The 13,662-nt window shown below is 53.8% G+C and overlaps 2 protein-coding genes across 5 annotated transcripts in view; one reads left to right on the top strand and one right to left on the bottom strand.

Annotated features, from left to right (window-relative positions):
- Nucleotides 1-13,662, top strand: part of LOC147647110 (maestro heat-like repeat-containing protein family member 7) — a 48,508-nt gene that overhangs the window by 6,484 nt on the left and 28,362 nt on the right. The window lies entirely within an intron of this gene.
- On the bottom strand, nucleotides 6,130-10,232 carry LOC147647112 (olfactory receptor 14J1-like). The gene is made up of 3 exons (XM_086872483.1): nucleotides 9,374-10,232; nucleotides 8,329-8,446; nucleotides 6,130-7,229 (listed from the first exon to the last, which is right to left on the bottom strand). The coding sequence occupies exons 2-3, from the start codon at nucleotides 8,357-8,359 to the stop codon at nucleotides 6,274-6,276; spliced, it is 987 nt and encodes a 328-aa protein (XP_086728609.1). The 5' UTR covers nucleotides 8,360-8,446; nucleotides 9,374-10,232; the 3' UTR covers nucleotides 6,130-6,273.

Genomic DNA, 13,662 nt, shown 5'->3' with positions numbered 1-13,662 from the left:
GGCCAGGAGCTTGGGCAATAGCACATAAACACCTGTTTTCATTTGCTGAGTGGTGCTGTGACACAGGGGTGAGCGGTGACATGAAGCTTTTCATCTGGCCGTGATCTGCTTTCAAAGCTCTGTAAACAGCTCTTAGCTGAAAATATCATCTAACTTTTTTTTTTTTTTTCCCCTTTGTTGCACGCAGCTCATCCTCAGAGGAAGAAGAGCCCCTGTGCTCATCTGGGCTTGGGAACAGAAGCTCCCTTGAACACAGCAGGCATTCAACCTGAGGCTGAGCAGGTTCAGGCACCGAGCCACGAAGCTGTAAGTGTGCAGGCTTGCCTTGCATAAAGAGGGAATTGTGAGTTGTTAACTGAGGGAGAGAGCTGCTGGTTGGAAATAAGAGGAAATGCATTAATAGAAATTCAATTTAAGTTAAGAAAAAAAAAAAAATAGCAGACCAGCCTAGTTAATTTCATAAGGATTCATGAGTAAAAAAGTAAGACCTTTAGTTAGGAAATAATTGCACACTTATGACCTGAGGCAACAGTCAGAACTTGCTGAAAACAAAATGGCACATGTCATTAAATTTAATAATGCTTAATTATAGAATCATAAATATTTGAGATTGGAAAGGCCCATCAAGTCAGTTAAGTCTCCCTCCTTATCAATGCAAGACTGTTCCCATATGTTGCACATATGCTGGTATGTTTTCTACAGACTATTAGAACCCATTGTCAGGAGGATTTGCCTTAAATTCCTCAGTTTTCTCTTTCTTAATTTCATTCCATTACTCCCTGATATACCTGCTTGTTTCCTGCTAAGTAATTCCTTTCCTTCCCTAGGGTGTGTGTGTGTCAGTCAAACATCTGTAGATGGTTGAAATGCCTCTCCTTAGTTATCACTTAGCCAAACTAGACATATTGATTTAGTTCTTTTAATCTTCCTCATGGGTAAATTCCTCTAGTCCCTTAATTATTTTGTTGCTCTTTTCTGAGCTCTGTCTTTCCAAACCCTTCTTGTAGTCATATTAAATGCAGTACCCTAGTTCTTGTCATCCAGAACCATGGAAAAATCAGGGGTGCTGTTGCATCTCCGTTGCAATGAGATGTGTCTGACCCACTATAATATTTTTTCCCCTGATCTATCATGCTGAGCACCATGCAAGGCTGTAGAGAGGTCAAGACAACCTCTGTTTTTAAAACTCTGCCCTGCAGCTATTCCTTATGGTGCTATCAGCAGGGAAGGCATTTTGTCTTCTAAAACCTTACCTCTGATAGTTTTTCCATCTGAAAACTATCTGGGCCAGGGGAAGCACCCAGGGACCTGCCCTGCCTGGGGGAACTTATACCTGGATCTTATAACTAAGTATCAGAAACAAGGGCACACACTCTGTATTCCAGACTCCAACATTTTATTCTTATTCTTAATTTTCCATGTTTTAAGTACTACTACATCTTCATCTACTTCAGCTTCTACCTCTTCTTCCTAATATTCCTATTCTTATTCTTTATCATTTCTTGGTTTCTGGAGGGTCTTATGCAGGTTTTAGTGGGGGTGGGGGGGGGGGTTGGGGTTCTTTTCTTGCCTACTACTACTTCCTAAACACAGTTTTCTTTTCTTTTGTTAGAATTGTGTGTGTTGCAGTCCAGCAGGCCGCCGTCGTGTCCTGGGAGCAACACCTCCTGTCTGTGTCCATTCCTCATGGCCAAAGTGCCCCAGGATCAGCATGGAGTCCTTTCCGGAGGAGAGGAAATGGCCTTGGAGTGCAGCAGGGAGGAGCTGGAGCCAGTGTCCCTGCAAAGGGCCAAGAGCCGTGTGGCTGTGGCCCTCGGGGACCCGGTGCAGGGGTGCCGCTGGCGGTGCCAGGCTGCCGCTGGGAGCCGATGACTTTCCAGGTGCCTTCCCGGCCGGACGATGGGCCGGGATGCGGCGCTGAGCCCCGGCAGTGAGGGTCCCCCTTTGGGTGCCGCTTTGGGCTGCCGTGTGCCCTCGGGGAGCTGCCCCGGGGGTGCTGCAGAGCAGCCGGGGCCAGCTCGGCCCGCAGGGCCAGCGCAGGCCGGGGCAGCCCGTGCGGCTCCCTCGGGGCGCCGGGCAGGCCGCGGGGCAGCCGCCATCTGCAGCCCGGCGCTGCTGGCAGCGGGCGCTGATCCTGTGGCTGTGCCGCCAGGCAGGGGCAGTGGAACAGCCCCCGCAGCCCCCACAGCCCCTGCAGTGCCCGCCTCAAGAGCGAGCGGCCTTTCCTGTGGGGAAGCGGCTGCCCAGGAGAAGAGGCATTTTCCACCATGGCTTGGGCTGCCAGAGGGCCAGGCCCGGCATAGAGTTGCTCTTGCGGGCACAGCTCGGGCTCCTGGCACTCCACCCAAGCTTCTCGAGGGACAGGCAGCAGGATTCCCTCTTGGGCTAAATTTGCCAGTCTCTGCTGCCTGGCCTCTTCTCCTTCCTCGTGCAGCTCCAGGACGCTCACCTCATCCCAGTCATCGTCCTCCCGCTGCCAGGCCTTGAGCTGGCTGCACAGGATGTCCCAGTATTCCCTGCTGTCCTGAGCCAGCTCTCCATCACTGTCATCATCCCAGCTGGACCTGGAGGATTTTCTCTTTGCTTTGCCTCCAGTCACCTCCTGGCCATCCTGGCACAGCTCTTGCTTGCGGCAAGCTTCCCAGTCCAAGAGTGCCCGGCGGCTCGTGCCTTCTCCTGGGGACAGCCGCTGCTCAGGAGATTCTTCCCAATCTGAGAATTCCTGACAGTGATCGCTGTCCGCCTGCCACGGCTCCTGCTCCCTGCACTCGTCCCACTCGGAGACAACTGGGGAGGGCTCTTGCTCCCTGCCCTCATCCCAGTCCCGCAAATGCCAGTAGCTCCCCCATACTTGGACCAGCTCTTGCTCAAGGCCTTCATCCCACTCAGAGAGCTCCTGGCAGCTCTGGGCTTCTCCTGGGGACAGCTGTGGCTCAGTGCAGGCTTCCCCTGGAGTCCCTTGCTGGAACTTGTTCATTTCTCCTCGGCAGAGCTCTGGCTCTTCCTCAGCGCAGGACTCCGAGGCTCCTCTCCTCCCTCTGCTTGCCCTCTCAGCCTCCTCCTGCTGCTCCCTCAAGGCCTGGGCTCTCTGTGAGCCGGGCCAGGGCCTGGGGGGCTGGGACTTGGGCTTTGCCTTCTCCTCCTCCGTGCCTGCAGTCCTCTGACACACACAGGTACCTGGACACAGCCACTGTCCTGGGACTGACCCAGGCCCCACAAGCCCTTTATATAACCCCCAGCCAGGGCGGGGCTCTGCCATGTCACAATGGACTTTGGGCACCGCAAGGTCCCGCGTCACCACGGCCCTGACACACCGTGCCTGTGTCACAAAGGCCACCCCGGCACCCCGTGCCTGTGTCACAAAGGGCACCCCGGCACCCCGTGCCTGTGTCACAAAGGCCAACCCGGCACGCCTTGAACAGCCCAAGGCACCAGGAGCGGCCTGGAGCAGCCCAGGCCTTGGGGGATTGCAGCCCCTTCTTCTGAGCCGCTCCTTCAAATGATCAGGAGTGGCTGGGGCCAAGTGAAGGTGCAAAAGGAGACCGTGTGTGTCTTCGTTTGAAAGACAGGGGCCTGCTAAGGGAGGCAGGAGGCTCCTTTGCAATGGAAAATGTAAACCCCCTCCCTCCCAATTATTATCCCTTTGAAAGGCACTCTCTGGCAAAGATAGGAGGACAGGAAGAACAGTTTGTGCTGCTTTTGCATGAATTGCTATTTGGTGAGCAGGGAAGAAGCCCCCCATGGAAATGATTTTACTGAGAGGAGCTGCTAAGCGAGAGCTGCCTCTGTGCCAAGCAAAATCCAAGAGCTGGCTAGCTGTGGGAACTGACTACCTATTAAAGCATTTAAAAAGCTGGATCCACCTCAGTGAGATTGACATTTTGCAGACAGGCAAGCCAGGGAAATCTCTCTCTTGCTTCCACCTTTGAGGAGGTACCCGGCTGCCGGTCGGGCCGGGCCCCGCTGCACTGCGGCCCTTGCAGTCGTGCTGACAGTGGCCGCAACAATCCTTAAAGCTTCAGGGTCCCCTGACACCCGGGCAACCGAGGAGGAAATTAAAGGAGCGGGTTCGCTGGAGTCCCCAGAACCAACTGGAATAGGAAAATCAAGTAGGGATGAGGCCCATAAAGCCTGCACAGCACAGGAGCAAAGTGCAAAGACCAGGCCTAGGGGCAGACACAACAATATCTAGGGGAGGTGTGAGGGCGCAGTCTGAGGGCATGGGTCCAGACACAGACTGGGGTTAGAAAGATGCAAAATACTGTGACAAATTGCAACCAATCGGGGGAGAGACACGGGAAGATTCTAGAAACATAACTTTCAGTGGGGTGACTTGATGAACGTATGAATTGCCATCAAGCCTTTGGCAAGTGCTTCCCAAGGCTTGAACTCAAGGCCTGCTGCTTCAGGGCTGAAGTCTTTCTGGCCCTGTGTCCCAGAAGGGCTGAATCGCACAGGCTCGGCCTGGCGGGGCCGGGCTGGCCCCAGCAGTGACCGGGTGGGGACGGGAGGCTGCGGGACCCCGGCTGAGGCTGGGCCGGACCACGGCTGCTCACACCTTGCCGAGCCTAAGCCGTGCCCCGCTGCCGGCCCCCGCTGAGCTGGAGTCCGCTGGGCTCCGGGAGGAGCTCCGGGTGGGTCCAGGCCCCCTCGGCCATGGCCTGTGCAGCAGACGGTAATTGAAAGAAATTGGCCAGGAGACAAAACTCCTGTTTGATGCCTTTATTAGGATTCAGCTCTTGGGGTGGCGGGGGCCCAAGGGATTGCTTGCACCACGGCCATTCCCACACTGTCAGCTCCAAGGAGGAGACACAATTCAGCTTTGCAGCACACACTGCAGAGCTGAGGCTTCCGTCCTCATGAGAGTAGCCAGGGACCTGTTGTTCTGGTTTGCTGTCTAGGGCTGTCAGTCCTTTCCAGTCCTCTTAGGTCATGGTGATGCAGGAAGATGGTTTCTAAGCAGGTGTAGGTGATGCAGGGAGATGATCTTGCATCATAGCTTGCTCAAATACGTTTCCTTGTCCTTTTATTCCTCTGTTAGCTCATTGTTTTGGTGTCCTGCATGCCTTAGTTTGCATTTTACTCGGTTACACAGCTTCCTGGGAGTTTCTTTGTTCTAGTGTGGCACAGGGACCATGGGAGTTGCCTCGTCCTGTGGCATACCTTTCTAATGGGTTGCTTTTGTTAGTTGGATTTAGCCCCCATGGGAGCAGCTCTGTTACAAGGCAGCAGGGAAGTAAGGGAAAGGGTACAGGAATGTCTCATAAGAACCTTTAAAACACTTCAGAAACTGCTAAGTAATTAACATTACTAATAACCATCAGAGTAAACAAGGGGTACAAGGTTTACAAATGGGATAAGAACATTAACTGTACCTAACTAAACACCGTATTTTATCCTGGGTGGATTTCTTGAGAGATTTTATTCATGACATGTGCCTGCAAGGATGCAGCACCTCTCTGAGCTGGGGGAGAGGCCAGGGCTGCACAGGGGGGATGTTGTTGGCAGCTCCATGAGGACGCTCTGGGACGCTGCCCTGGGGTGTCCAGCGCAGTGGGGATGGATCAGCCCCTGCTCTGCTGCTCCTTCCCGTCTCCCCCAGGGACCTTGCAGAGCCCCAGCCATGCTGTTTGCCCCCAGCCTGCCCACGGCCAGCCTGGGGCTGCTCACAGGGGTTTTCTGTGCTGAGCTTTGGCCTGGCCGTGTTCTTGAGAGAGCCTGGGCAAGGAGCCTGGAGCCCCCAGGCCCTGCCCTGAGGCGTCAGCGCTGCCCCAGCAGTGCCCATGGCCTGTCCCTGCTGCAGCCCCGGCACTGCCACCCCCAGGGCTGTGCCCGGCCCCGAGAGCACTCAGGCCCTGCAGCAACACCAGGGCCAGGAGGGCAGCGGGGCAGTGGCACGGGAGCAGCACTGGCAACACCAAGTGCTGCTGCTCCTGGCCACAGCTGCTGTGCCAGCACTGATCTGCCCCCAGCTCTGCACACAGACACTGCTGCTGCAGCTCCAGAGAAGGGAACAAAGGGGCATCTTGGGAGAAAACTTTGCTGGGAGATCCTCTCGTTCATTGAAAGCCACCAAGAGCACAGGCCCTCATTGACACAGTCTTTGGCCACAGGGATGGTGGAGAGAAACAAAATGAGAAATGGCACAAACAATGACATTTCATTGTGGACAGGATTAAAAAAGGAAAACACAGAAAACCTCCAAAATTAAACCAACAGGAAGTATCAAAGGTGATTTTTATTAAAAGTGATTTGCAGAAATTGGCCAGGAGTTTAATGTTTCCGAAACCATCCAGTCATCATTCTCCACACTGCAGCCTTGAGCTCCTGGTTCCTCAGGCTGTAGATGAGGGGGTTCAGGACTGGAGGCACCACCGAGTACAGAACTGACAGTGCCATATCCAGGGATGGGGAGGAGATGGAGGGGGGCTTCAGGTAAGCAAATGTACCAGTGCTGATGAACAGAGAGAGCACAGCCAGGTGAGGGAGGCAGGTGGAAAAGGCTTTGTGCCGTCCCTGCTCAGAGGGGATCCTCAGCACAGCCCTGAAGATCTGCACATAGGAGAAAACAATGAACACAAAACAGCCAAGTATCAAACAGGCACTGACTGCAATGAACACAAGTTCTCTAGTGTAGGAATTGGAGCAGGAGAGCTTGAGGATCTGAGGGATTTCACAGAAGAACTGGTCCAGGGCATTGCCATGGCAGAGGGGCAGGGAAAATGTGTTGGCTGTGTGCATGAGAGCATTGAGAAAGGCACTGGCCCAGGCAGCTGCTGCCATGTGGGCACAAGCTCTGCTGCCCAGGAGGGTCCCGTAGTGCAGGGGTTTGCAGATGGACACGTAGCGGTCGTAGCACATGATGGTCAGGAGGAAAAACCCTGCTCCATGGAAGAAGAGAAGGAAAAAGAGCTGTGCAGCACATCCTGTGTAGGAGATGTGTCTGGTGTCCCAGAGGGAATTGTGCATGGCTTTGGGCACAGTGGTGCAGATGGAGCCCAGGTCAGTCAGGGCCAGGTTGAGCAGGAAGAAGAACATGGGGCTGTGCAGGTGGTGGCTGCAGGCTACGGCGCTGATGATGAGGCCGTTGCCCAGGAGGGCAGCCAGGGAGATGCCCAGGAAGAGGCAGAAGTGCAGGAGCTGCAGCTGCCGCGTGTCTGCCAATGCCAGCAGGAGGAAGTGGCTGATGGAGCTGCTGTTGGACATTTGCTGTGGCTGCACATGGGGACCTGTTCATGGACAAAGGACAGTGGCAAGTCAGGAGAGGCTGCTTTGAGCCAAACTTGGGCCATTCCCTGTAGATTATCCCGCTAGGACTCACCCACCCTTGTTTCTGCTCTGGGAAAACTTCACCCAGGTCCCTGCCTGAGCTCCAGCTGTGCTGTCTGAGTGTGCCGGGAGCAGCCAGGCCCGTACCTGGGGCTCTCCAGGAGCCATCCCTGCCCTGCTGCTTGGGTTTATGGCCATGCAGGAGAGGGAAAAGGCTGGAAATTCAGGATTTGTAAGGGGAATCACTCCTAATGCAGAAGGGCCTCTTGCCATCTGCACACACACTTCTAAAGTATAGCAGGAGTTGGTTTTAGGAATTGTTTTACTGCCCAGAGATCATTCCTGGTTCTCTGAGGTCAGAAATCCCCAGCATTTCTGCTGCACTCAGAATTTCCCACTGAGAGATGTGAGAGGCAAAGGATTCCCTGTGGCTTAGGGAAGGTGAGGGGCTGAATGGGCTTGTTCCCAACTGCCCTGGGTTTGCACCTTTGGCTGGAATCAGAGCACAATCACACTCCTCTGTCACCCTGGCATAAACCAGACCCTGCCCAGAGCAGAGGGATCCCTGAATGTCTCACCCTCTCTAAAGGTCTCTGGGCAAGGTCTCAGCATCCCCCTCTGCCAAGGACACTCACGGCTCCCTTGGCAGAGCCAACAGCATTTCCTCAGCTGTGGCATCTCTGCCCTTCCCCGTGGGACATTCAGGGAACTCTGAGAGGCTCTGGCACAGATTTGCAGCCAGGAGGGCAGCTCAGAGCTTGGAAGGACACAGCAAGGAGATCCCCAGGTGTGCCCATGATGGGATCTCAGGGAGGGGGCTCAGCTCATTCCCCTTTGCCATGGACTGCTTTGCCCACAACCCCACAGGTCACAGGGAAGCTGGGACACCCCATTCCCATGGACACACCTGCCTGGCAGCAATCCCAAGGGCAGGGCCTGACTCAGCTGCTGCAGATGCCAGAGCCTCCCTGAGAGCCCCAGATACCAATGACAATATCAGAGCAGTGCATTTAGGCTGTTTAGGAGCCTCCCAGCAGAGAGACTGAGCACCAAACTTACAATTCTGGCATCTCTGTAAATGTTCCAACATTACTTTGCTGTTCCTGGTGTGTCCCTTTCAACTCAGAATGTTCTGTGATTCTGGGATTACAATTCCTCTTCTGCTTCTCTCATCCTCCTCTTGTCTATAATCAAAAGAGAAAAAGAACTCCTTGCAACAGTGTTAGAACAGTAAAGAAACAGACTTTTATTAGAAGCTTCCAGGTGTCCCAGTGGGGTTGAGGCACACCCAGCCCCTTATTTCAACAATTTATTAAGGTTGATTATTAGGATATTTAACAGAAACATTCAATAGGAGATTCAGCTGCCCCAGTTACACACCCCTGAGACAATCTATTAGAGTAGGTCCAAGGGTTTCTTTGCCCCAATTTTTGTTATGACTGCTCACATTCTGGTTACAAAACAAAATGCTCTTCTTGTAGCTCCTATTTTTGATGATAAGACTATATAGAATTTCAGAAATGTATTTAGAAGATCAGATTATTGTTCTAAAATCTAAGAGAAAGGTTAAGAATAATATTAGAATTAATTAAGGATAATAGTTATATAAGTATATAATAGTCGTTTAATAGAGTTAATTAAGGATTATAATTTTATAATTATAAAGTAGTCATTTACAGACCTAAAAATATATTAAAAATGTACAAAGAGCAAAAATCTTTTTGTCATCATCTCAACTTTCCCACCCTGCTTAAAGAAAGAAATTGTCTCAGGAAAGCTCCTGATCTTTACAGCAATTCCAGTCTCACCTTCTTTTGGGAAGTGTCCTCTGGAGTTCTGCCCAGGCAGGTCTGGAGCTGGGAGCAGCCCTGCCCCACACAGCCCCTCTCAGCAGCAGCCCCTGCCCTGCTCAGGGTGGCTCCTTCCCCCCACAGCTTCTCCCCAGCGCTGGGAGCAGCTCCCCGGGCCGGCTGAGAGCTGTCCCTGGCAGGCAGCAGAGTCCCTGCCCCAGCACAGCGCCCTGGGCTGCAGGACCCTGCTCTGCAGGACAGCCCTGGGCACCCCTGGCTGCTCTGCACAAGGGACAGGCAGAGAATGTACTCACAGAGTCTGTAGGCACTGGCATGTTCCAGCTTGAGGAGATGCCTCCAGGAGCTGCAGCTGCATTGTCCTGCAGCCAGAGGCTTCCTGTGTCAAGGGCTGGCAGGGATTCTGCCCCAGGCACTTCTCAGCACCTTCCCAGCCCTGACTGATTGAAGCTCTCTGTGCCTCTGGGCTGTGCCCAGGGTGGCTGCAGGCAGTGCCCCAGCCCTGCTGGGCTGGCAGAAGAGCTGCTCAGCAAGAGAAATGTGCTTTTGAAGCTCTTCTTGGTTTCCAGGAGCTGCCTCTGTGCCAGGAGCCCGGCCCAGCTCAGCAGCACAGACACAGCAGCAGGACTTTAATGAGCCTCTTGGGGCTTTGTGCTGAGGCCCTGAACATCAGTCCCTGACAGGGAGGGGAAGAAAGCTCTCAAGAACTCCAAGTTAGAATCCAACTCCAAAGTTTCTTTCACTTTTAATGGGTCCCACTGAGGGATGTGACACTGAGAAAGTGTCCCCAGGCCCCAGGCAGAGCAGGGAACTGGAGGCACTGATGACAGCTGGGGACAAAGAGAAGCCAAGGCTTGGTGCCCTGGGCCACAGCAGCCAATGCTGTGCCAGCAAGGGCTGTGAGGAGACACCTTGTCCTGAGGCCCTGGGGCCTCCTGGCACAGCCCCAGCAAGGCTGGCCACTGTCACCCCCTTGGCCTGCCCTCAGCATCCCCCCTAGCCCACATGCCAGTGGCCTCAGGGATCTGCTGGAAGGAGTCCCTGGGGAGCCTTGCTCAGGAATGGCCCTGGGGGCTCCTTCATGCTCCAGGGACTGCAGCTTTTTCAAAGGACTTTGGCTTTTGCCTTGGAGTCTCTGAGAGCTTTGTGCAATCCTGGCCTCCAATTATCTGCTGTAATTAGTCCCTTGAGAGCCTTTGTCAGTAACAACACTCAGTGGGGCTCATTAATGCTTCAAGGAACTTCAGGTTCTTAAGGCACTTTCCTTTTTCCTTCCCACCCTGAGTCTCTGAGAAGTTTGTGCAATCCTGGCCCCAATTATCTGCTTTAATGAGTCCCTTGGGAGCTTTGCATTGACACTCAGTGGGGCTCATCAATACTTTGAGATACTCAGGGCTTTTTCAGCTACTTTGGATTTTCCTTTCCACATTGAGTCTCTGGGAGGTTTTTGTGCAATCCTGACCCCCAGTTCTCTCCTCCAAGGAGTCCATGAGGAGCCTGTGTTGGGGATGGACCTCAGTGGCACCCATTAATGCCTCAAGAAACTTTGGGTGTTTCCTCTGACTTGGACTCCTGGAAAGGTTTGTGCAATCTCCTCTCAGGCCCTGAGGTTCAAGGGCTCAGCTCCAAATGCACCACGGGGCTCATTAGGATCAAGCAAATCCTACCAAACCATGGCTGTGCCTTGATTTCCCTCTGGTCTGGTGCAGTTCTTGGGAAAGTTTCCTACAACAGTTATGGAGAAATAGTTCAAAGAGCTTCTAAGAAATATCTGTTCCTATTTTAAAGGTGTCTTTTTTTCTTGTTCTCCTTAGAGCAGAGGTGACTGCAGCATTCAGTGATGGATATTGATCCAGGGTCTCTCCTAAGGAGGTCTGGCCAGGTCAGAGAAGCTGTGCCTTGAGGTCTGACCCAGTGGGGACAACCTTGCTCCACATTCCCCAGCCCCATCCTGTCTCTCCTCACTCCCCTGGGACCTGCTTTGCTCACAGAACTGGCTGCACTCAGGCAAAGAGGGGTTTTCCTTCTTTGATTTTAGCAATCTAAAACTGCTGAGTTTCCCCACGGAAAACAGACACCCTCCTCAAGTGTGTGCCAAGCCCAAGGTGCCACCAAGGAGGTTCCCCTTCCCCAAGGCAGAGCCACACAAGGAATGTTTCAGACACACAGGGAGTTCTACAATAAACACAACCCCAGAGTTGGCTGAAGGCAGAATTAGAGCAGCTGCTGAAGGACAGACAAGCTTTGAACTCCTTGCAGCTGAAAGCACCAAGTGGGTTGTTGGGAGGTGTGTGAGTGAGGCAAGAGTGAGGGAAGGGAAATGCAGAGAGCCCTGGAAGTGTTTCTGTGCAGACAGGCTGCTGCAAGGGCAGGGTTGGACTTCTCTGGGGGGAACTGTGAGGGAGGTTGGGGCAGAGTGACCTCCCCAGTGACCTCGAGATGTCACACAGCCACCAGGGATGTCACAGCCCACTCGCTGATGGCACACAACCTGCTCTGGGATGTCAAACCACCATTCTGTGATGTCACAGCCCCCCTCAAATGACACAAAAACACCTTGTGATGTCACATTTTCTCCAGTGATGTCACACAGCCACATTTGATGTCATACTTCATTCTGTGATGTCACAGTCAGCACTGTGATGTCATACAACCGGTCCTGAGATGTCACATGGCTCTTCTATGATGTCACTGCCCACTCTTGAATTTCATATCACCACCATGTGGCTTCACAGCCTGTTCTGTGATGTCACACAATCAATCAGTGATGGCACAGCCTTCTCTGTGATGTCATATATCTAATGTCTAATGTCACAGTCCTCTCTGTGATGTCACAGTCAGATCTGTGATGTCACACAGTCCCCTCTATGATGCCGTAGCTGCTCAGGGACCTCACACAACAAACTCTGGGATGTCACAGCCCCATCTGTGACCTCACACAACCCACTCGGAGCTGTCACACAGCCCCTTTCTGACATCACAGCTGCTCTGGGGCTCCAGGACACAGCCACAGAGGTGCTGCTGGGACACAGCCCCCTCTGGCACATCCCACAGCCCCTGCCAGTGCTGAGCCCCTGGCAGCTCTGTCTGGGCCTGCTCTCTGTGTCCCTGAGCTGCCCTGGCAGGGCCCCAGCCCTGCTGGGCTGTGCTCAGGAGCTGCTCCTGGCCAGAGCTGTCTCTCTGCAGCGCTGCCCTTGCCAGGAGCTGCCTCTGGGCCAGGAGCCCGGCCCAGCTCAGCAGCACAGACACAGCACCAGCACTTTCATCACCCTCTCGGGCCTTTGGGGCTCTTGGCATCACACTCAGTCCCTCAGAGTGTGCTCCAGAAACTCCTCAAGAGCTCCAAGTCAGATGGAAACACTGAAGTTTCTTGTAGTTGAAATGAGAGACACGAGTGAGAATGCGTCCCCAGGTTCCAGGCAGAGCAGAAGACTGGAGGCCCTGATGGCAGCTGGGGACAAGCAAGGGAAAGGTGTCTGTGGTGCTGAGCAAAGCTGGATGTGTTTCAGGAATGCCAAGGGCCAAGGGCTGAGCCCCAGCCCCTGGCAAGGCCGATGCTGTCCCTCCCTCATTGCTCAGGGCTCTTCCCGGGCCACTGGCATGTGGGGATGTGCAATGCCAAGGGCAGCACCATGGGCCCCTGCCAGGCTGCTGAGCAGGGACAAGGAGGCAATGAGGCCCCAGGGCTGCCAGGGTCACTTGTCCCCTGCTGGCCTCAGGCCCAGGGCCAGCAGCCATGGCCAAAGGGCTGCACAAGTTGCCTCTGGCAGGGCCTTGAAGCTGCACAGCCCAGAGCCCTCAGCCTCTACCTGCTACTTATGTGATGAGGCCTCCAAGCCCCATACTGGGAGATTTTTGGGTCTTCTCCATGGTCTGTGAAAATGGAAACACTGGTCAAAGTTATTTTCTACCAAGTCTTGCATTGACAGGGATCAATATCATTAAGCTGAACAAGAATGGATTTAGATTTGTTAGAAGAAGGAAATATTTTACAATCAGAGTGGCACAAAACTGCAACTGCTTTTGCTTTTTCTGGGATGTGGATGCCACATCCCAGAACTGCTCCCAGAGCAGGAGCTCTGTGCAACCTGACACAGTGAAAGCCTCTCCCCTCCCCAAGGATGGAATTGCTGTTGTGTGGGTTCTCTGATGTGCTGGGTGCCCTCACAACCCTCCTGGCCAGAATGTCTGCTGAGGGCCAGCCAGGCTGCTGCAGTGGCACTGACCTCACAGCCATCACCATTGCAGCCATGTCCCCTGGGCCTGGCTCTCCCCTTTCCTCTGCCCCTGCCTTGTCTCTGCTGCCATGAAGAGTTGTTTCATTATTATCTTGTCCCCAAGGTTCTGGGGCCAATTGCTTCCCAGTCAGGCTCCTGGAGCAGCAGTGGCTTTTCAGAGCACAGCCCCGGGAGTGCCTGTGACAGAGCGGTGCCTTGGCAGCCCAAGGTCCCCTGGGATGTCACCATGGAATTGCTGGGACTGCGTCTGAGCACACGGCTCTTCAGCATCCCCAGAAACCCCTGGGAGGTCTCTGTGGAGCCCCTTGGAGTGCCTGTGACATTCCAGCTCTTGAACAGCCTGGAGA

Source organism: Cyanistes caeruleus, unplaced genomic scaffold (genome assembly GCF_971803275.1).
Source record: "Cyanistes caeruleus unplaced genomic scaffold, bCyaCae1.hap1.1 HAP1_SCAFFOLD_65, whole genome shotgun sequence".
NCBI lineage: Eukaryota > Metazoa > Chordata > Aves > Passeriformes > Paridae > Cyanistes > Cyanistes caeruleus.
Note: the sequence above shows the minus strand (reverse complement) of the source record. Positions and strands in the feature narration are given on the sequence as shown.